Source organism: Empidonax traillii, unplaced genomic scaffold, assembly GCF_003031625.1.
Source record: "Empidonax traillii isolate 1590-97213 ecotype Southwest subspecies unplaced genomic scaffold, ASM303162v1 scaffold262:size680716, whole genome shotgun sequence".
NCBI lineage: Eukaryota > Metazoa > Chordata > Aves > Passeriformes > Tyrannidae > Empidonax > Empidonax traillii.
Window position 1 is genome coordinate 185,889 of NW_020955455.1, and position 22,852 is coordinate 208,740.

Here is a 22,852-nt window from a genome sequence, read left to right on the forward strand (position 1 = left end):
AGGGAGAGAGGAGAGGGGCGGGAGGGGCGGGGCCCGGCGGTGAGGGACCAATCAGAGGCTTCGACGGGGGAGAGGGCGGGGCCTAATGCGTGCCGGGAGAGGGAGGGAGAAGCGAGACGGGAGTGGTTCCCGCCCGCGCTGGCGGCGCTGTCATTGGTTGAGGCCACCGTCAGTCGTGCGCTGCGTCCCGCCCACTCAGGGACCCGGAAGTGCAGGTGAGGGCGGGGGGCGATGGCGGCCGCCCTGGGGGGACACGTGTCCCGGTTCCCCCCGTCCCAGTTCTCCCCATCCCGCTTCCCCGTGTCCCGCCACACCTCTCCCCCTCCCCGGGGCACGGCGGGTGACCCTCTGCGGGCGAGGATGGGGGCGCCGAGCAGCGGCGTGCGGGGCCTGGCGAGGTTTGCCCTTGTCCTTCCCGGCGCGCACGGGAGGTGGTGCTGGTCCCCTGGGCTGGTCCCGGCGCTGCGGGGGCCGGAGGGGGAGGTTTGCTCTTGTCGCGGCTGATCAGAATCTAATGGAGGCGGTTAAAGGGGTTGGTCGAGAGAGCTGAGCGCCGTCCAGGGGCCGGGGTGGTTGCGAAGGGCTCAGTGCTGTGGGTTATCCCGCTCTGGAATCTGGAGGTGTCACACGATGCCGCGCTTGGCGTCCCAGGGAAGATAGATCAGTGTTGTGTAAAGTTATTATTTGTTGAAATGTGCATCTCTGTCAAAATAGAAAGCTTTGCCTGAAACTGGGAATCGCCCAGACCTTTAGCTCCATCGCTTTCCCTCTCTCCGTATAGGACCAGACATCCCGGCTGCGTGGCTTATTGATGACCGTATTTATCACTTGAGAGGTGTGTTCCTTTACGGTTTACATCAAATCAGTGTTTAATACACATGCCAAGAAGCTTTTAGTTTTGTATAACAGCTTTAACTCTTGCCCAGAGAGCAGAGAGCCTGTCCTTTCCCGTTCATTTTCTTGCTGACATCCTGAGGACTTCTCTGCTGCAGGGGCAGTTATTTCTGTATGCCAGTTCCAGTAATGTTGAAGTGTTATCTCTGCACGGGGCCTTCAGATTTTTGCAGTGGAAAAGGCTTTCCTTTTGCTTTATGATTTTCCCCCCCCTCCCTACAATATGGTTTGTAATATACCATAATATATCAGCAGCAAAAATAAAAAAGTCACGCAGGTCATATTTCATGCTTCTTGATAACCTTTTTTTTTTTTTTTAACAGTTTTTATGTAAGTTCCTTTTTTAAAGGAAAGGATTCTGGTTTTTCACAATTCAAAGATAGTTAATAATATGCAGTTTGGTTGTGTGGTAACTACAGAGGGATGGACATCTTTAAGCCCTGCTGAGATACATTTGCTGGCTAAATGCAAATAATCTGTTTGAGCTCCATGTTTTGTGTTGCTCCTTAATCCCCCCTGTGCTGTCCCACAGCTCCCGGTGCATTTGGCAGAGGGGGGATGGCTGTGAGGGCTTGTGGCTTGATCATCTACAGGAGGCTGCAGCCAGGACCGCCCTCCAAGGTCGCCGACAGCATCGAGTACCTCCTGCTGCAGACGTCCTACGGCACCCACCACTGGACCCCGCCCAAAGGTGATGTTTGTTCTGATAACACACTTTATTTCTGATAACAGACCTGGTGTGATGTTGCAGGCTGGACTTTGGCTCGGTGCTGCTGAGCTCGGCTTAGGGAGGCAGTGACCAGCCCAGAGTAGCAGCTGGCTATGGTGTTTGTCTGATGATGTCGCTCCTGCAGCTGCCTGGGGGGAGTTTCGAGGCTGAAGTCGTTTGCAAAGGATACTGTATAAGGTATTGGGCAGGACTGATATGGTTTGGGGCTGCGGGCAGCACCCAGTCGTGCTCCTGAGGTATCTGATGTTTCTGGCAGACGTTCAGCACGCCACTGAGGTAGAAAGTGAATTTTTTACCTTGTTGCTCAGACCTGATCCTCTGTCAGGTACCACTAACCGGGTTGTTTGACCTCTGTGTCTAACCAGAGGGGGCACGGTCTGCAAGGGGCCATCGCCTAATGCACTGGAGATGAGAGGCACAGATAAGGTTAATTCTCCTGTCAGCTATCCTCCCCTAAGCCATCAGTGAGGTCCCAAAGCAGAAGACGATCCCCATGACAAAGAGCAGCACCTCCTCTGTAAAGAAAGGCGGCAGAGCCAGTCGTTGGCAGTACACAGTCACAGCCTCCATACCAGGAAAAGGGCAGCACAGAAATACTTCAGGTTCCTTGCAGATACTCTTAGGTGCTGTTTTTTACCGTCTGACATTTATTCCTGATAGTTTTTACTTTTTTTTTTTTTTGTAAGATGCAGTGCTTTTAAAGCCTGCAGCAATTTGTAAACGGGAATTTGCAAACTGGGGGAGGGGGGGGGATTTTTTAAACAGTATCAACTACGCTCTCCTATTAAGGGAAAGAACAAAACTTTCCAAACCTCCCCCTTTGTCCGCTGCACCAAAAGCCTAAGGGAGTTGAGTTTGCAGCCTAATGGAAAACTAGAAAACTAAAAAACATGATTGATTGTTGTGAGAGGAGACCCATGTGAAAAGGCTCCCTGGGAACAGTTATTCTGCAGAAGCAATTGAAATTACTTCTCGGCATTTTGGTAGGTGAGCAGGAACATCATCAAGTAGAGCACGTTGCTCAGAGCCCATCCAGTTTGGCCTTGAGTGTTTTCAAGGATGAGGCTTCCACCATCCCTCTGGGCAGCCTGTGCCTATGTTTTCACCATTCTCTTGGTAAAAGAAGTCTTTCCTGCCTGTAGTCTGAATCTGCCCATGTGCATAACTTGTCTGTGATGTTGACAAAGATTCAGTGTGTCAGGAGCCAGAAGGTGAGGTTGTAATTGTCTTTCCAAGCACACACGAAAGGCAGTTTGCAGCTACAGGTGGTACCTTGTTATTTTAAAAGTTCCCTAAGCAGCTGCAATCCTATAGGATTAAACTGTACTTGCTTGGATTTCCCTATGTGAACGTCATCAGCTTCATCTCTGCCCCTAGAACTGTGACTTTGCACTAGCCAAGGATGATGGGAAGGGAAAGGGATGTGTGGTTCATTATCTTCCTCAGTGTGTTGGAACTGCATCAGTGGAAACAGCTGGGAGGATCTGAAAGCTGTCCTGCAAGGTACCACCACCAGTCCTTTTTCTCTCCAGCAGGTAGACTGCACTGTACATCTTGGAAACTTTCTGAGCTTAGGTCTGAGGTTATCAACAGAGGCAAAATAAAGCTTAGCTTTTTTTTTTCCCCCCCCTTTTGAAACCTCCCAACTCACGCTATGTTGCTTTTTTGAGGTCTTGCTTGGCTTGTTCTATTTATGTTCTGGTCTGGAGCTTTCATGAGAAAACCAAATCTGACATTTCTCAACAAAAGTACAAACGGCTGGGGATGTGTTATATTTATCCGCTGTTTGTAGTGGCACCTCTCGTTCTGAGCAACGTAAAATAAATGATGTGTCTGAGGAGAACCACGCAGCTGGTGAAAGGACTGGCCCTGAGGATTCAGAGGGGGAATATGGGAGAGAAAAAAAAAAATTAAAAAAAGACCCTGACTGCATAAATTAAACCCACTTTTTAAATGGGCATTTGTTTCTGGTCTGTTGGCATGAGTAAGAGTTTTGCAGAACTGAGCCTTAAGCTTATATGGGAGGGCAGGGTTGAGAGAGAATTAAGATGCTTGCAAGATGAGCAGTCTCCCTTCTAACAGGATGGAGGCAAAACGTCCGTGATGGACTCAGTCCTCAGTGTATTCTAAGGTAGAACATTACAGGTGTAAAGTGCTCCAGAAGAGGAGAGGAAGACTGGGAGGACAAGGTGTCTAGTGGTGACAGGCCACTGGGGGCTTCAGAAGATGTGGGCTAAACAGTGATCCTGAAGGCCACAAGGCAAAGACACATCAAGACCCACGAGCTGGAAAGGCAGTCTCTGCTCTCCAGTTTCCGTTTCGCCCCGTATCACCTGCCATGTGCTCCCATCTTTGTCTCCCAGTGTTTCCCAGTTGTTGACTGAACTTTTCCTTCTCAGCGACTGACTTTTCCACCCTCTTGGCAGGCCACGTGGACCCAGGGGAGGATGACCTGCAGACAGCCTTCAGGGAGACGCAGGAGGAGGCTGGTCTGCAGGCCAGCCAGCTCACCCTCGTGGAGGGCTACAGGAAGGAGCTGCACTACCCTGTCCATGGCAAACCCAAGACCGTGGTTTACTGGCTGGCAGAAGTGAAGGACTGCAACACAGAAATCAAGCTGTCAGAGGAGCACCAAGCTTTCCAGTGGCTGAAGCTGGAGGATGCTTGCAAATTGGCAGAGTATGAGGACATGCAGGCAACGCTGAAAGAAGCACATCAGTTTCTCTGCGCCAAAGAATAAGGGCTTCTGTGAAGGATAAGGGGAACTTCTGAAGGAAAATGGCCTGAGTTTTTTTTTCAGGGTTTTTTTGTTTGTTTTTAAGTTGTAGGAAGAACTACATGGCTGCAGAAATGTAGATTTTTCTGTTAAATCTGTAGAAATTCAGTGAAGATACATGGAGCTTTTAAAGAGCTTGTGCTTTTGTCTCCTCTAGCTAACACAAAAAAGCATGATGTGATTGAAACATGAGCCAGACATGTCTGAATTGAAACCCAGATCTAACAAAGACTTCCTCTGTCCCTGTCTCATTTTCTTCCTTCTTTTTTTTTTTTTTATTTCTTCCTCCCTTGAAGTGCTGAACAACCACAGGTCTTTCTGAAAAATCAAGTGCTTGATGTATCTTGACTTGCTGATGTAGAGCTACAGAGTTGAGAAAATGAGCATATGGAGATTTTTAATAACAGAATTCTTACTGCAGAAGTCACACCTTGCATTTCAAATGAGGAAGCAATAGTTGTGTTCCCAACTCTATCACTGATGCTGTGATCACTTGTCAAATCATTTCAGGTCTTGTTTGTTTGTATCATGAATTTATGTACATCCCTAACGCACTGTTGTGAGAACGCTTTCCATCCAAAAAGTTAGTAAATGGTTGAGGTGCAGTATTTAAATGGTAAACCTGAAGTTCTTCTTTGGCCTCTTTCTTTTCATTTTTTGATCTCTAACAGACATCTTAGCTGTACATTTATCAGGGGGGTGAGGAAGGGAGATCTGTGTGGTTAATATGTTTTCTGTACAGGGTATTTAAGCTTATGTGCAATCTTGTGTCTGTTTACTGCTGTCTGTGTTTCTGTGGCTGCAGCCACTCATCTTTTGGTGCAGTATCCATTAATAATGTCAGTACCAGTATGACTGGAGTGCCTTGCTCATTACTCTTCCTGTTATCTTCCTGTGGAATAATTTATAAAATCCTTCCTATAGTGCATCTTTATATATATGTATATATACATATATATATATACACAAAAAAAGGATGCACTCTAAGGAGGCTTTTATACAGATATATATACACACACATAAACAACTTCAATGCTCCTCCACTTTACAGTCAGGTTTTATTTTGTTTATGAACACTGTTCAGAAGCGTTTCACTCAGGTGGTTGCAGAAGTGGAAGCACTCAGGCTGTGCAATTGGTCTGAGTGTTTCTCAGCTAACTTCAGAACCAGAGGATGAAAGGTGAATCCCACTGCCACAGGGTCCAGCCCCATGGCAGAATCAGCTATTTTGGAGTCTTTCCTGATGTATGTTTGGCTAACATTTAAGACCTCTCCTGATGAAGACTCAGACCTTCAGTTCCTCTGTCCACACCTTGCAACATTTGGTCTCTAGCATCTAATGTAGGTAAACTCGTGAGAAATAACAAAAGGTTAAAGACAGTGTGAGAGAAGAGTTAAAAGCCTGTGCTGCTTCAGTCTTGTTTTTTCATTATTGTTGGAGCTATCATTTAATCAGCGCTGTGTAAACAATGGTGTTGCTGCCTTGGTGTTTATGAGCAAGATTAGCATATTAAGTACGAGTTACAGAGAGTCATTAACAAGTCATCGGTTCTGCCCATTCAGCAGTAATGAACACATTGCAGTTGTTGCTTTGGAAAGCAAGGAGCTGAACTCCAAGCCAGTATTTCCCTTTTAAAGGCACTGCTTACTCAGTGTTCCCAAAGCGTGTCCAGATTTTGGAGGGTGACCGGTGCTGTGCGCTGTCAGGTGATGTGCTCCTTGGACAAAATTTCAAAGGCAGGCACCTTAACTGTGGTGGAAGAAGGTGTAAGGGATGTAACTGTCATGATTGGTGAGGCACTTCGTGTGCATTTTGAGGTATTTATGTACAGAATGCATTCCCACGAATTTTTTTAAGTAAAATGATGCTTGTGGATTTGGAACCTTGACCCCAAAGTCTTGGAATTTGTTTTAAAGTGAAAATACTGGAAAGTCATAATTTAATTCTGATTCTTTTTTGTGTTCACTGCTCACTGGTGAAGAAAGAGTTCTTCCTCTGCCTATGTCTAGTAGTAAATTATTTTTCCAAGGAGTGTCTGGGAAAGCCTCCAGTAAATAATTATGGAATAATACGCCTGGGGAAGACATTTATTTCTGACCTCAATGATTTTCATGCTCTGAACCCAACTGGGCTTTTATTTTCTTTCTTGAGAATAGTTATGTTTTTGCTTGTAATACTATCTCATGGCAGTAAATCTTTTACCAGGCTGTGAATCTATATTTAAAAAGAAAAATTTAAAAAAAAGAAGAGACTTTAAATTCCCTAGAGGAACCTTATTCATCTGCCATAGGTTAAATAAAATCCAACTCTGAAGAAGTCCAAGCCACACTGAAATAGCAGAACAACCTAATTTAGGTAAAGTGAAAAGAGCTGTTCTAGTAAGAGACATGAGGATATGGCTTTCTTTGCTCTGCTGAACAAAAACACTGACACAGCTCATACTTGTAATTTCCTGGTGTTAGTATTTCTTTGTGCAAGTAACTCTTGACTTATAGCCATGATTACATCATCTCAAAATCAGAGAGAAGAAAAGCATAAACTCGTGGATATTAGGAAAGCACTAAGACATTGCAAGTTTTCACTGAGAAAAGACCAGGACTGAGCGTGAAAGTCACAGGTAATTACGCTCAAACAAGAAGTGTAAAGGCTGAAAACAGTGTCTTACTCCCGTCCAGAAAAAAACCCAAACTATATTGCTGCTCTGAAGGGAGCAATGCATCTGTTCATTGACTATTCCATGTGATTATAGGAGATCAGAGACTGAAGCTGGTATAACGTGGCTCTATATGCAATATCCCCAATAAGCATGACTGACGTTACTTGCCAGTCTATTTAATAAAGGAGGATGTGTGTTTTTAATAAGGTTTAGTACATCCTAAATATGGAAGTATTTGGAGAGGCACATGCTCTCTCAGCAGGGCTCTTGCAGACGTGCAGAGAGGACAATGGAGTGCTGCCTTTTAAGTTAGAAAAATAGTTTGCTATTACTTAATTGACAACTTAGGGGGATGAGTATTTTGGCAGATATGTGGAGGAGACTATAATTTTCTGAGTCCTGAAAGTAGTGCTTATTAGTTATATTCTCACACTGACAACATAACTGACAGGCTCCTGTGCCTGTTGGCATCTAGTTTTATCTCAAAAAGAACTTGAGGATGATCAGGATTTCATTTTTTTCCCTTATACCTTGTCTTCAAAGATTTACTTTCTCATGTGCTCAGTAATCTAGAATTTTGGTTCAATGAGCAGTTGAAGCTGTTGAAAAGTCTCAGCTTCATTTAGGTAAACCTGGGCTTTGTTATGGGTTAAAGCAGCTCTGGCATTGCTAAGCAGCATGTGCCTCTACAAACCAAACAATCTACGCTGCTTGCTTCAACCCTGTGCTGTGCAAGCAGATTGTACTCAAGTGTTCAAAAAAAAAAAAACCAAACAGTGCTTACTGTCAAAACAGCAAGGACAGGGAGGCTGTGGTGGCATTCTTCCTGGAGGGAAGAGTGACACAGGGTGGAACAGCAGCTCTGTTACTTTGGAGCTAGTCCATTTGATAACTGACATTGTCGAAAAGAGGAGTGACAGTCCCGTCTTTCCACTCGATGAGGATCTCTCCGTGCCTCAGGGAAGGGGAGCGGGATGGTGGAAGGTATGGCTGGGGACCCCTTCGTAAGGGAGTCGGCTCCCGTAGGTCAGCTCTGCTGCTGTTGGCTGGAGAGCTCTTCAGGGCAGAGAGGATTTTCTTCTTCCTAGCAGGAGAGAGAAGAGGGTACGTAACTGCACCCACCTGTCGCTTGGTGGCTTCACTGGGAATGCCACGTCCTTCAGGGTGGTGTCAGCTGTGCGGGAGAGGAGGAGCTGGCATCAGTGACTGCATTTGGATAGCGAGTGAGATGGATAAATGGGGTGGCAGAGATGAGGTGTCACCAAGGGTGACGTCTCTGGTGAGCAGACACATCTGCTGAGAGCCAGAGACATCAGGTGTGAGATGGAGAAGGGCATTGCCAAGAGCAGGACCTTTTGTTTTGAAGTGCTCGAGTTTTGTTCTAAAATGCTGTTCGTGGCAGACTGAATGAACCCGAATCTCACTTACTTGTTGTAGTGAACATTGAGTGTCAGTATTATTAATCCCAGTATGAATGCCAAGGGGCTGAGGACCAGCATTGCTGTCTTCCAGTTGGTGCCTGAAAGGGTATCATAGAATGCATCAAGTGTTTGCTGGATGTATCCCTGCTCTTATGCAATAGCCACAATTGACATAAAAAAAGCACCTGCAATGTCCCTGAAGACTGGCAGATACCAGTGCTTTGTCTACAAGATCAACCTCTTACAGCTGCTTTACACTGCACAGCATCCCTCTATTGAAAGTGTCCTCAAAAGGATTTCTTTTTTGCTCTGAAGACAATAACTATTTGTGCCTCTCCTTTCTGCAGCTTTCTGATGCGAAATAAGAAGTGCTGGGGGAAGGCAGCAGGTGCTATTAAGTAGGTATCTAATTCTTCTGATGAGCTGGAACAAAACATTTACATGTTTTTACTCACTTTTTTACTCCAGGCCTGTGGAGATTTGTTTTATCTTTAGAAAGAGTCTTTCTGACAGGTAAGTTGGTGCCCTTCTTCCTACTGAGCATCCTCAGCAGTACCCAGGGGAATGTATCTCTGTTGTGATGGGAAGGACAGGGGCACTGATGAACCTGGTCCCTTCTTCCTCTGGCTGATCCCTGGACCTACCTGCAAGCCTGGCCCCAGAGTTTTTCCCTCGATTTCCATGCTTCTTAGAGTGATTCTGGGATACATCTAGGGGAAGAAGCAGAGCGATTCAGATTAGCAGCTTCCAGTTGGACCAGAGAAAACTTCAAATTCCTCCTGGGGCTGCACTGTAACCACAAATCCCCTTTGTATGGACCCAGAAGGGAAAAGGAAACTTTCTTGTTCCTTGGTGTTCCCCAGCCACAGGTATTTGTTGCTCCTAAAACATCTGATGGCTGTGCCTCCTCCAGGTTAAGGCTGTGGCCGCATCACTGAACTGCTCGCCAAGGGAAAACACCTCAGCATGTTTATGAAAGCACTCAGTGGTACGCATGAAGTTCTTCAGAAGTCCTCAGTCCACTGAAAACAGTTGAGTAACCTCAAAGAGCTGCCCACACTTGCCTTCCTGCTGTTCTCACATACGCATTCAGAAAAATGCTCACCCTCATTTGCTGGGAGCTGTGCCTGTTTGGTCCTCACTGGAGACACTGTGCTGTTCCATTTGTTAGCCAGAGGTGGGTCAGTCAAGATCACAGGAGGCTCTTTGTCCACAGCATCGATCTTTGATGAATCGATGGTTTTAGCTTGGAAGAAAATAAAGCAAAGATCTGTGTGATTGTCATTTACTTTTTGTACAGGAACCTGGATATGCTCAGTGCCCAGCAAGGAAAGGGAACCCATTCCTGCTGGTTTGGTTGTCTCCCCTGCAAGGCAAACACATGTGGTGCAGTAAGGATCACCTCCTCCTGTGCATCAGGGGCCTTCAGTTCTCACAGATTTTAAAGGTGAAAGGAAAATCTCGTGACTGAATCAACAACCAAAGCAGAGTGGTAAATATGGTCTCTGAAAAGGATGAGTGCAACACTACTATCTGTTAAAGGATGACATGTGAGGAAGAGGCAAGGGGAAGAATCACAGCTGTTACCAACACTGCAGATGAAAAAATGGGATGAAAAGGGTGCTAAGTAGCCCATACCCCTTACAGGGCTCAACAACTTCCTTTGCCCTCCAGTCCTACTGCAGGAGTAGGTCATGTGGGGAAGCACCTGCTGCTAGAGGGGAGGCTGTGGGAATTCCTGGGGCAAGCAATTCACCCCTCTCCTGCACTGATACGTGTGGCAAGATCAAGAAACCCATGTCTTCAGGTCTCCCTGCTGCCTATCTGACCCCCATCCCCTCCTGTGGCATCCGTGGTTGCACAGGTGTAATTTATTGAGTGAATAACTTGCCGAAGTAGAAGTTTTCTGTCGATGATCAACTGAAACTTGGATACGAAATGCCTGAACAAACACACAGGACTTTGATGTTGTTAGTGAGTGGTCAGAGGTTCCCTCCACTAGACTGAACCATGGGATTGATAGGATAATTATTAGTTTGCATGAGACACACTGACTGGCACGACCTGATTCAAAGCCTGCTCAGTGTTTACCCTCACAGTCTTATTTGGGGATCCTGGCTCAGAGGCAGCTCTGGGCTGCCAGGAGCAGTGCCTTGGGGAATGCAAATGCCCTTTTCACATGCCTTTTTCCCATATCTTAAATGTTCTACGCATTTCCTAGCCTATATTTAACTAGCCTGTTATGGTATCTAATTTGTATGATCCATATTTAACTTCATGCTAAACAAAACACTACTTGTGACTACAGTGATAATTACATGTTAACCTTCTAGTTGGCTAATTAAAAACCTTGTGAAAAAGGCCACTGTATCTTCACATGGCAGCCCAAACAGCTAATGTATCTCTTTTTATTTAAAATTAGATATAACCTCTTTGTGTCAAAAGGTTATACTCATAAACCATCTGCTTATGCCAAACAGATTCATCACATTTTCTCTCAGTTCTACAAAGCTCAAAATCTCTTTGGGCCACCAACCTCAAGGTAAGGAAAATAATTTCCCCTCAGGAAGGTTGGGAGCCTCAAAACCTACAGAGAGGACAAACAAACACAGTAAAGCCTCTTCAGCTCTTTTCTGGTACCTGGAGTGGGAGAAATGAGAGGAGGAGTGGATGAGGGGAGGAATTGAATGTGATTTTCAGGTCTCGCTTTTGTGCAAAACTTTACAAGAAAAGTCCTGAAACCACCATTCTTTATAGAAGGGATTAAATGAAAGAGAGAAACAAACTGGTCCATGAATTATCAGTTGACAGCAGTGGGCTTTGCTGAGCATGTGACAAATGATGACAGTCACATTGTGGGGCAGTGACCATGCCTGTTGTCTTTTAGCCTCGTGTCCAACACCTAAAACTATGACAGGAGCAGGGTTTGTGCCCTTTTTGTGTCCCATCTAGGCAGACGCTAGTGAACACTCATGAAGGGAGAGACTAGATTCTCTTCTCAAAGATTAAGGCCATGAAACTGATAATATAAACCAGATTTTTTATAATTTTTGATGTCATCTTACAGGATTTCTTACTGCAAAGGGAGAGCAGCACACTGCCTCCCACTGATTGCTGTGTTCACTAATCTCTTTGTGGTTACTTGAGGCACCAGGAGCAAGGTTCACTTCTGAGGACCATGAGGGCATGGAATGAAGGTTAGAACTATGGTTTCATTAGTGAAAGGTGCATTGTTCGAGGGAGATGACTGTACCTTATGTAACAATTCTGTTTTCAAATAACAATTTCTGATTTCAAATATAGCTGTTCTTCAGTAATTCATACAAGTTTAAAAGAGGTTTTCAGCTGCCTCCAGTTGTCTTGTTACCAAAAATGAGCTCCCAAAGCACTAAAAGCCCTTTGAAAGTCCAAAGCACCTGACTTTGTGGGACTGCCTTCGTTGTTCTGGGCTTGGGAGGCTGAAGCAGTTTCAACTGTTGCTTCCTAAGGGCACCTGAAATATTATGTGCATTCTGAAATATTTTGCCTGTCATCAGAAATGCAGCTGGGCTTTAGAGACCTGACCCTGTAAGGTGGTGTGTGCTTTCTGGAAAACACTGAACAGCAGCTGGGGAGCCAGGGGTACTGAGTGGGGCTGAGCTGGAGCCATCTGGTATCTCTCCTGATGGGGCCGAGCTGAACATGAGTTAGAATGATGGATGCAAGCCCAGTGTTAGGTGGCTTGGGTGACATGTAAGTTAGACGTTATCTGATGCTAAATCTACCTCATCTTACTTTCATAGATCCACACAGGTGTGTCTACAGCTTGTTGTGTTGGCTTGCTGGGCCTCCGAGCTGCTGTCCGGGCAGCAGCACAGATGGTTTCATCTGCTAAAGTCTTCCACCTGCTGAGTTTATCCTTCTCCCTCGAGACAAAGACCTTGTGGCCTCCTTCCTGGGTGCTGAGGTGGAAGCCCAGACTCTGCAGAGTCAAGTGTCCCTTCTTGCTGCAGGACCACGCCTGGCGTTCCCAGTCTCCGCAGGGCTCCAGCTTGACCAGAGCCTTGTCCCGCGCCTTGTGGGCCGAGAGGCACCGCTTCGTTTGGAGGCTGACAATGGTCCTGGTGTCAGGGTCCCAGCTCCACTGCTGCTGCTGGGAGTGTGCCTTGCAGCTGGCCAGGCTGATGCTGTTGGTGTCGTGGAGGGAGACACGAATGCACTTTTCCAGGCGGGTGTTCCGTATGAGAAAGCCTTGTCCCGCCGCTACTGCGGTACAATCAGAGCACGGTTTAGTATCTGTGCATGCCTGAGGTAAATGTCTGAGCACCAGACATTGTAAATGCCCTGGGGAAGGGGAGAACATAACCCACCAGTCCTTTCCTGGGTGGACATGCCCAGATCAAACAGTTCCCACAGCTTCCTAATTCCCTGGAATGGCATTTCTTTAAAATACGGTGTGCAAATAGACCTGAGCAATGCTAGAGAAAAATAACAGGCCATATCACTAATGGGGAAAAAACTTACCGTCTTTCCAACCCTAACAATTCTATGATTCTATGAAATATACCTGCCTATATATATTTAATTCAGTATTTCAACTGCTTTAATTAGGTACCCATTCTTCCCTGCCTCCAAAATAATTACATGGCTTGGGATTTTTTTGCCCCTACCTGGGTCAAATCTTTCTTACAGGAAAGCAGTTGAAATTCCCCCAGTGCTATTCATCTGGGGCCAGCTAGGCCATCTGAGGCTACACTTTCCATTAAATGGCTTCTGGTGATGTTAAAGCAGTGTTAGGATAAAACCATATCCCATCAGAAATGTGTAAATACTTGGCTGACACAGCTCATGTAAGCTTTGAAATTGTCTTGTATTTAGCACACCTGACTTTGGTCTGTGCACCCCAGGCATGAAGGTACCGCTTTTAACAACCCCTCTGTAAGAAACATTACAGCCATCCCACAACGACCACACAGTTCGAAGCAGTTTCTGTAGTTGTATGTTGCTTTTGAGAGCAACACGTCCCAGCATCTCAGATGACTTAGGATGGATATTGTCACGTTATCTGGACGACTGCCCCTGTTTTCAGCATAAAATCATCAGGTGTGGCCTGTGAACATCCTGAGCAAAATGTTAAATGCCAAACCATCCATCACTGATGGGGTTGTACCTTCTGGTTTGTGTTTTACGCCTAAGACAGAGGGACAGAAATAAGTTTCAAGTTTCTGAACATTCTGGAAATCTTTTCATTACAATTAACACATGGTAACTCCCAGCTTTTGCAGTGACTTTTTTTTCCCCTGTTTTCCCCAGCAGCAGAGTTATAAAAACCCTCTAAGCAAACAGCGCAGAGCATAAAGAGTAGGAGGACACTGAAAAGTGATGTTAAGCAAGAACACTGATTTTATCTAAACTATTTCTGCAGAGTTTCCCCTCCCAGAGCAAAGAACAATACTTTTCTCTGATAGCAAGTATTTGGCTCAGTATCTGAAAAAATAAGTGACAGTATAAACAGAAGCCAGTACACAATACCAAGGGTATAAACAATAGCTTAAGAGAGCTCTCATGTTTTTCTCTCAGGAAATTCTGGAGTTCTGATGTATTAATAGTGCCTTGAGGGCTTTTAAATCAGAAACAGATCAGGGCTTTCTGCTTGTCCTGAATGCCTGGGGAGAGGCAGCCAGAAACCACAGTACTAATCCACCAGCTCTGAGATGAGGATGGACATGTCTGCACTGATATATTGAGTTTCGTGGACCTGTGATAGCCACTGATCCAGACAATTCCTGCCAAGCCAGTGTGCCTAAATGGAAATGCAATTTCTGGGCTCTCTGTGGACAGCTCATGAGTCCTGTTCTCTTTAACCCTTTTTTAAGAGCTGGGTATAAGTAAGATATTTAATGCACTTTGAACTTAAGTTTCTTCCAGTTTCAAAAGGCAGGAGAAATATCTCATATATAATCTCCCATAATCTGTAGAAAATTGAAATGGATGAACACAATCCTGCCACCCCCCCCCACCTGTCTTTTTTCCCCTAGAATCTGAAATCCAGAATTCTCTGGATTTCCATCTTTGCTTAACTGTGAGAAACCCATTTCCAAAATAATGATTCGAGAGCTGTCTAAAAAAATGTAACAGGGGAATATGACAACTGTTTTGGGTCAGATAAAACATCTGCTGAGCCCAGGATCCTGTATCCAGCATCTGCATTTGCTAATAGAGGAAGAGGGTAAGAATCAGACAAGTGAAGATCTCACTCAAGACCATAAGGATGCCAGTGCCCTCTTCCAAAAATCACAGAATCACATGATTGTCAGGGTTGGAAGGGTCCTCTGGAGATCATCTGGTCCAACCCCTCTGCCAAGGCAGGGTCACCTGGAGTAGGGGACACAAGAACATGTCCAAGTGGGTTCTGAATGTCTGCAGAGAGGGAGATGGCATGACCTTCCTGGGCAGCCTGTTCCAGTGGTCTGTATGAACTTATTCAGAGAGCATCACTGGGCATTTGTGCTTAAAATGGTTTTTCTCATGTACACTACATTGTATATTTCAACTCAGAAGGTAAAAAAATCCAGCATTTTTTTTCTCCATCAGTATTATGAGCTCCTTCTGCAGTTCCACACAGTCAACGTCAGGCTTTATTATTCTCAATAGTTTTGTGGCATCAGCAAACTTAATTACTTCATTATTCACCCCTTTTGATCTTTGTCACCACCTGCTGATACCTTCACTCTGCTGTCACCATTGTCAACTTATTCCAGCTCTTTGTTCCAACCTGTGGGCTAAACCTCTCTCTTACTCCATGAGAATGGAGTTTCTTAAGGGCCTTGGTGGAAGAATCTTATCAAAAAGCCTTTTGCAAACAAAAGCACAAAGTCTTGGTCAGCTCACCCCATTTATGAGCTCACTGATGCCTTCATGGATGTCAGACATCTCTGTTAAAAAAGCTGCGTTGGCTTTTCTCATATTTATCTGTCTGTCTGTAAATACTGTGCTTTGCTTCCACTGACTTCCCTGGTGCCAAAATCAAGCCTTGTGATCTCCCCAGGCTGTGTAAGGATGCCTCTTGAGAAGGACATCATTGCTGCAATGCAGCCCTTTGGGGCTGAGGTTGCTTTAAATAAGAGTTTACACACTCCTTCGAAGTATAAAAAATGTCATCTTTAGTTTCCTGTAACTCAGTGTGAATGCCATCTGGGCTGGTCATTTGCCACAGGATTATTTATGATTTTTTTCCCTCCTAAAACTTCCTCTGTTGCCAGTTTTTTTGATAACACTCTTCAAACTGCAGAGAGTGACTGCCTGACCATTTTGAAGTGAGCACCGGACAGTGGGGCCTATAATCCATTCAGGCTTTCCACACTGGCCTACTTTTGGTTGCCCTTCTTACATTTATGTCATCTGTTTATTAACCTCCTTACCCCCACCAAGTTCCTACTGCAGCTATGTTTGAAAATTTCTGTTGACAGCTTTTATGTGCTCTCTATAGGTTCCTCATCTAAGTCTTTCTCCTCTATTTTTTATTACAGGTTTTATTATTAAACATGCCAGAATCTCTGCTGTTTTTTTTTTTTTTCTTTGCCCTGCTTGGCAATGACTGTCCATTTGAAAGTTTTGTGTGTTTTTATTACATTTAAGAGAGCGTTGCTGTTTAACCCAGCCAGCAGACAAGTGTTTCGCTCTCTGTGTACATCCCCTGATGTTTTACGTTCCACTCTAAAGAACATGCTCCACACAATTAAAGTATGTTTACTTTGAGATACACATCAGGCACTAAGAATCTTTACTCAGGAGGCAAGATGACATTCTTTTTCCCAACATTGTCAAGTCCCAGTGTCCAGTGGTGCAGCAGCCCTAACATTTTAGGGATGTTAACCTGGAGCAACCAGAGCATCCAGTGTACTCCCTGAGGATGGGACCCAGCATTTCTGGAAAATGCCAGCCTTGTCCACTGAGCCCAAGTAGATGCCTGCTTTGAGCTGCTCATACTTGAACACTTAGGCCTCTTCATATTTTTAGGTACAAAATAAACAATTTCTACCAAGGCTCTTGATGCCAGCTCATTTGTCCTATGATAGTGCCTCTCTGTCTGGTTACAAGATAGAAAAAGCAAGCAAACATAGCCCCCTGCTTCTCTGCAGCATGGCCACCCTTAGGACATGCTGTTCCATGTAGGATTAGGAGCAAAAGCCCTGCAATGTTCCTAATTAAGGTAATGCCACCAGTAAAGCCTTGGTTACCAGTAATCCCAGTGTGGCTGGGAAAGTTTCTGCTGTTCCTAGGCGTTTCTGCCGTTTCTTTGGTGGCTTCATAGAAGACATTTGCAAATGGTTTGGGGTGGGTTGTCCTCTCTAAAGGGTCTGTGGGGGGAACCAAGTCAGAGCTGAGCAAGCACAGGTTCCCAAAACACTCCAGGTCACCCAGAAATCTCAGCATTGGCTTTGGCCTCTTTTGTCCTCCCTGGTGGGGTTCCTAACACTTGGAAAAATCTTTTTCTTAGCTCAAATTCTCTTTGCCAAGTGGATGTTTCCTGTACAGAGATATGTGCTGAGTCACAGTCAGGAATTTACCTTTTCTTGCATCTACCTGTCCCCAAAGACAGGTATCCATCTGGAGCAGCCATGGCACCTCTCTTAGGGACTGCTTTGTGGGGACATTTCACAGCCCAGAAGACCTCCCAAAGTGTGTCTCTTTTTGGGTACCACTGTGTGACAGCAGCTCATCCCGAGTGACCCAGGCAGTGGCAACAGTGGCTGGGAGAAATGTCTGCAGGCTGTCTGCTGCTTCCACCCAAAATGAGCACAGCCCTAGGGGGTACCTGCACCATGGCTGAGAAACCTTGCACCCAGCAGGACCATGGCCTGACTTACTGGTAAAATAACCCAGAGAGGTTAATCTCAGGTTAATCTGCCTCCACTCTTCTCCACTGCAGCAGATCTTATCTTCTCCACAGAGCATACACCAATGGAGACTGACCCACACAATTCTCATGTACGTCACATGTGTTTGTCTCCTTGCATAACTCCCCTGAATATCAGCTCTCCCAGGATTTAGGCTCCCCTTGCCTTCTTGGACTATTTGCAGCGGTTCAAAGAGCATCAGATGGGAAGAGGCTTTGGAAGACTCACATCCTCTCAAGCTACCCTGACAGCAATGCTAGTCTCTGCCCTAGCTCTAAGAAGAGCTACAAGGGACTCCAGTTCCAACCAGAAATAGCCCCAGCCCCAAAGAAGTAAAATTTAACCAGAAAATGTGGGGAAGGCCAAATTTAGCTGCACAGTATGGTGATGGGGACACCACCACTCTATACACTGGTACTAATTATGGTACTGCTGGTACCACTTCCTTCAGGCAGAGATACAAATGAGGTGATGCAGTAGCAGAAGAGGGAAACTCCCAGGTAAGGCAGAAGGATTCCTGGTGCAGGTGTTGGCATCGCTCTGTTTGATCAGTTGTAGGAACTTTGTATCAAACTGAGGCAATCAGTTTGAGCTGCTGTCAGGTGCGGGCAAACAGGGCCCTGAGTAAGTGAGTAGGAGCAGAGCTGAATGTAGCCCCATCAGCAGATCCCTCACATGGAAACATCTCCTTCCATCCAAAGGAGCAAGCTGCTGCCTACTTCCTGGGCAGACTCCAGCCCAGAGCTATGTGGGGAAAAAAAATAAAAGTTGCTGGAAGGCACCTGTTGTCCTAAGTATGGTGAACGTGTTTGGTCAAAGACAGGAAATCCAGATGTGCACAGGGGAGTGGTGAAATTGGCACTCTATTTTCTGTTTCTATAACCAACACCAGCATGACAAGAGGTGAGATTAGGTGTTTTTTGTGTTTTGTTTTTTTTGTTTTTTTTTTAAACTGGCTGTTGACTGGAACCATTTGCTTTATTTTGCCCCAGTCCTCCCTCAGCCTTCAACTGTGCTTGCTTGGATGTAAAGTTTATAGACACAAATGTCCGTGGCAGTTCAGTACATGTGGCAAATCTCCCTGGGGGGAGGATGATGCTGGATGGAGCCTGGTGAGTCACTGCTGGAGAGCAAATAGGCTTCTGCCCATCGGGCCCAGCAGAACAGGCAGAACTGGAGCTGGGTGAGCACAGCAGTTGTAGGAAAATAAGGAATGTTTGGGGCATGGAAAAAAAAAAATCTATAAGTGATGGGAAGCTGGGGAGGTTGGGAAGTCACCACAAAGCTGGTGCAAGTGGGGAAAACCAGTCCCTGGGAGGATATGGTGAGTGTCTATAAAATCCAGAGAGGTCTGGAAAGGATGGACAGGGGCTGCCTGGTCAAGGACTGATCCCAGAGGGGATGGGGTGTGCCAAGGGAAGGCTCACAGTGTGCAGGAGGTGGTTCTGCACCCAGGAGTTGTGCATCCTTGCTGCCAGGGAGAGTCTGCACGAGCCAGGGGAGGAGATCTGATAGCTACTGAAGAGTTAAACACAACATGGTCAGGAAATCCCCCAAGCTGAAAATAGTTGGAGACTGGAAAATTAAAGGGGAAGGAGAAGTGTCCTATAAGCTTGGCTTTTCTTCCCGTTTAATGCAAAATTGCTTAGGGCTGTCTTTTGAGGTTGGGACATGAGGGATCAGGGAGCAGCCAGCACTGCCATGGGCTTGAGGGAGAGGAGAGTGGCTCCTAAGATATGGTATCAGGCCAAAATGCCGAGCAGAGCCACCACCAGCCTCATGCTTAGTGCATGAGGATCCAGAGTAGGTGTTGAATGCAGTCTTATTTCAGCAGTTTTCTTTCTGTCTGTATAGGCACAAATCCTTCTGGTGCCCAACTTCCCTCCACCCATCCATCCCCACCTCACAGAGTTGCCATTAGGTTTGACTTTGTAAGAAAACGCTTCAGCTCCCTCCCCATACTCTCTAAAGAAGCAGCTGCCAGGACCAGGCAATTCCAGGATTTTCAGTTTCCAGCAGGAAAACAAACCCTCAAAGGTCTGCCGAGAGCGAGCACTTCCGACTTGCCAGCAGCCTTAAAACTCAGCAGCCCCAGGCAGGAGGGAATGGGAAGAGGCTGCTGTGGGGAGAGATCAGTCCCAAGAAGAACACACTTGTGCTCTGCTCTTTGAGCTTCTTTGGGCATTGCCAGGTATTGGGAAGATAAATTCCTTCCCGGCAAAACAGTTGTGGTTTTATAAGTGATCTGGCTGAAAAGCAGCAGTTGATCACATGTGTCACCAAAACCATTACACTGGAAAGGAAAATGTCCTGTGATCCTCCATACTTTATGAATAAAACACAGTCATGAGGCTCCTGTTGTGTGGCAACAGAAAAAAATCTCTTTCTTCTGACACTGGACAAGATCTACATTAGAGGGAGAGAAAGAGCAAGACCCTAAAGGCTGTTCTGCTTTCCTAACATTCCACCATGGTGTTATCTCCAGGTCCTAACTAGATCTCCTCTAACTTTTAAAAGATGCACATCACCCCTTAATAGTACAGTGACATACCCTCAGCCTGGGGCTTTACAAAATGAAAGGCTCGGTTCACTGGACTTACTCTAATTGGAAAGTTTGGACATGCAAAAAACAGCAGAAGTCAAACCTGTAGGAGCGCAAACCTGTCCTTTGACCTGGGTGCAGAGGAAAATGGGGGCTGACTGCTCAAAGCATCCCAGGGAACGCACACACAGAGATTGTGGAGCAGGGAATGGAAAGCAGTTGGTCAGATCTGCCAGTCTGAGGTTTGTTAAGGCATAAACACCCCAGCTTTGCAGCCCAACTAGCTGTAGTCCTCTGGTCAAGGGATTTTGAACAGCTCTGAGCAGGTAACTTGCAAAACTGCAGGGCTGTCCTCCTCTCAGATTCAGGGTCTGAAAGAGCCTTTGAAGCACTTCAGGGGTTTATTTCAATGAGTCCCTTTCAACTGACATCTCAGGCATAATAAATAGGGAAGTGCTTAGGGGATGTGCCCATTTTTAAAGAAAATAGGTCTGCCCAGTGCCCATGATGGGGTGGGTGAGACCACGGGCAGCACCGCTCCCAGGTAGCTGCTCCTGGGCAGCGCCGCTCCTGCTCTGTAAGTTAACACTCCACAGGGCTTCTGCGTTTCTGATCTACCCATGCATGCCAGAACTAAGGCTGCTTGGGTGCAAAATACTCCACATGTTCCACAGAGGTGAGCAGTGCAGACACTGCAGCTTCCCAGCACATCCCACTCCCAGACCCCCACCACAGGAACAGGACAATTACATCGAGGTCCTGCTGCCCTTCCCACCACCCTCTTCCATGCTGCCAGCATGTTCTGAGCCCACTCACTTCTCCTGGGAAGGAGCAGCTGGGTCAGGGAGCAACACAGTGCTGAGGAGGTCACTTACTGCCTGCCCCCCTCCCAGAGCAGGTTCATTCATCCACCACTCTTAGCACTTTAAAAGCACTTTATAAAAGTGGCTGGCTTGATGCCATGGTGTCCCTGGCCCAGCCATCCCAGCACCTTGCCAACCTGTCCCTCACCCTTCTGTAGCCCTGTGTTTAATCCCATTTTAGATGCTGCCCTGAAATGTGCCTGGAGGCACTTGTTTTACAGCTGGTGGGTTCAGAGCTTTGCAGCCCAAACAATAGTTCAGCAGAAAAGCAGGTTAAAACCTGTGAGGCAGTTCTCTTCCTACTTTACAGCTATCCCAAAAGAGGAGAAACTTACCCTCAAGCCAAGGAAGAAGACAAATACAGCCCAGGCTCAGCCTGAAAAGCTCCATGGTCTGCCTGCACAGCGGGAGAGAAGGAGCCCCAAAGCCTCTTGCCCACGAACAGTGCCAGGCAGCTCACTTTTCCCCCTTTCTCTGTCATTCACAGCAGAAAAACCTGCTGGGAAGGGAAGAACTCTTTTGTCTCAGCACTGGAGGCTTGGCAGCCGGCTTATCAGCAAAGGATCAGCTTGGAGACACGGTCCTGCTCAGCAGTTATCCCTTAGGAGAAATCATATGACGAGCCAGGATTGGGGGGGGACACTGGACCGAGATGCTCGTGGCCTCCGAGCTCGGCTCCTTAGCAGCAGCAGTTGCTCCCAGCAATGACAGGCGCATGCTAAGCAGGCTGGCAGGCTGCCTTCCCAGGGCTGGGAGCAGAGGAGGATGCAGGGCTGGCCTGGCAAGGAAAAGCAAAGTTCGGCAGGAATGCCCCGAGGGGCGTGGGATGTGCCTGCTGAAACCTTGCACTTGGTTTGTGCTGTCACGGGGTCGTTTCGTCTCTAGAGAGAATTATCCCCACCAAGATGATTTTAGGACCAGTTCATGGCAGAGGTAAAACCTCACAAACCAGCTGTGGAGGTCCTGGAGAAGGAGGGTGATGGAAGGGGGAGTTGAGATCCTGGATGGGGAGCAGGATCCTGCTGTGGGTCTGCTCTGATAGTCACCCCAAGGGTTGCTTGGGTTGAGTTTGTCTTTTCATGGATCAGTCTGGGCTCTGCACAGTTGGGAAACCACACATCCCTCCCGGAGGAAAAGCAGCAAAAGCTGACAGGTGAAACAGCAGTGAGAGTTGTAATTTTGCTAGTGAGATACTCCCATTCAGCCACATCCTTTCCTTTCTGTCCCATATGCTCGCTGGGGTCATTCTCACCTGGGGTCATTCTCACCTTTCAAGTGTCTTAAAAACACTTAAAAATGTTTCACCTTTACTTTTGGTGTTCAATCCTTGATGGCACCAATGTTGCATCTCCCAGCTCTGCCTGTGAGGCCAGGAGTCACTTGGAGGGCTGGGAGCTGCTTCCTTTAGAGGCCAAGCTGTCAAACTAAAACAGCACGGTATTGGCATCTATGCAAGGGTATAGGCTTAGGCCATAGGCTTGCAATGGTGCAAATCTCTCTTTGCCAGCCCTGGGATGATGGCTCCCAGCTTTCCCACTATCAGAAGGGGGATCTGGCTTCAAAGTAGACTGGCTTCTTCACAGGTGGATGTGCATATAGCAGGGGATATCCTGTGATCAATCAAAGGGGAAGGGTGGGGTAAATTCTTGTCCTAGTGGGGTTGCTCCCGCCTGACTGTAGCACTGTGCTCAAGAAAAATAACACGGGACTGGTTTCTTTATGATTACTGGTTTCTTTTCCCTGTGGGAATGGGTCAAGCTGCACTAAATACCAGGCATTTTTAATTTTAAAAGGCGCAGATGTTAAACTCTGCACCGCATGACTGGGACTGAAAATGCAAACACTCTCTGGTGTGTTTTTGGGTAAGTGTGTCTCTCCCACAGGAGAAGGAGGGGAGGAAACAGCTCAGGTTAAAGATGTCTCTCCACTGGATGGAGAACACTGAAGCAAATATCCTGGTGGAAAGGTCGCTGTCTTTTCTACCAAGTATCCTGCTACTGCTTTCACTCTGAGAGCTGGCACACCTCCTGTTTCTCCTCCTGGCCCTTCTGTCCATTCCATACACAGGAAACAGAGGCATGCAGAGGTTC

At 46.5% G+C, this 22,852-nt stretch overlaps 2 protein-coding genes across 3 annotated transcripts; one reads left to right on the top strand and one right to left on the bottom strand.

The window, feature by feature from the left end:
* Window positions 1–97: 97 nt before the first annotated feature.
* On the top strand, window positions 98–5,143 carry NUDT2 (nudix hydrolase 2). Its single transcript, XM_027889394.1, has 4 exons — window positions 98–215; window positions 782–835; window positions 1,427–1,585; window positions 4,051–5,143. The coding sequence occupies exons 3-4, from the start codon at window positions 1,453–1,455 to the stop codon at window positions 4,362–4,364; spliced, it is 447 nt and encodes a 148-aa protein (XP_027745195.1). The 5' UTR covers window positions 98–215; window positions 782–835; window positions 1,427–1,452; the 3' UTR covers window positions 4,365–5,143.
* A 296-nt stretch (window positions 5,144–5,439) lies between these two features.
* Window positions 5,440–21,393, bottom strand: LOC114060146. Of its 2 annotated transcripts, none has more exons than XM_027889393.1 (6): window positions 21,098–21,393; window positions 12,253–12,720; window positions 9,584–9,724; window positions 9,123–9,188; window positions 8,486–8,576; window positions 5,440–8,141 (listed from the first exon to the last, which is right to left on the bottom strand). In XM_027889393.1, the coding sequence occupies exons 1-6, from the start codon at window positions 21,150–21,152 to the stop codon at window positions 7,934–7,936; spliced, it is 1,029 nt and encodes a 342-aa protein (XP_027745194.1). In that variant the 5' UTR covers window positions 21,153–21,393; the 3' UTR covers window positions 5,440–7,933. The 2 variants fall into 2 exon arrangements, with proteins under 2 accessions (XP_027745194.1, XP_027745193.1); XM_027889392.1 differs by having other exon boundaries at window positions 12,253–12,723.
* Window positions 21,394–22,852: the final 1,459 nt, after the last annotated feature.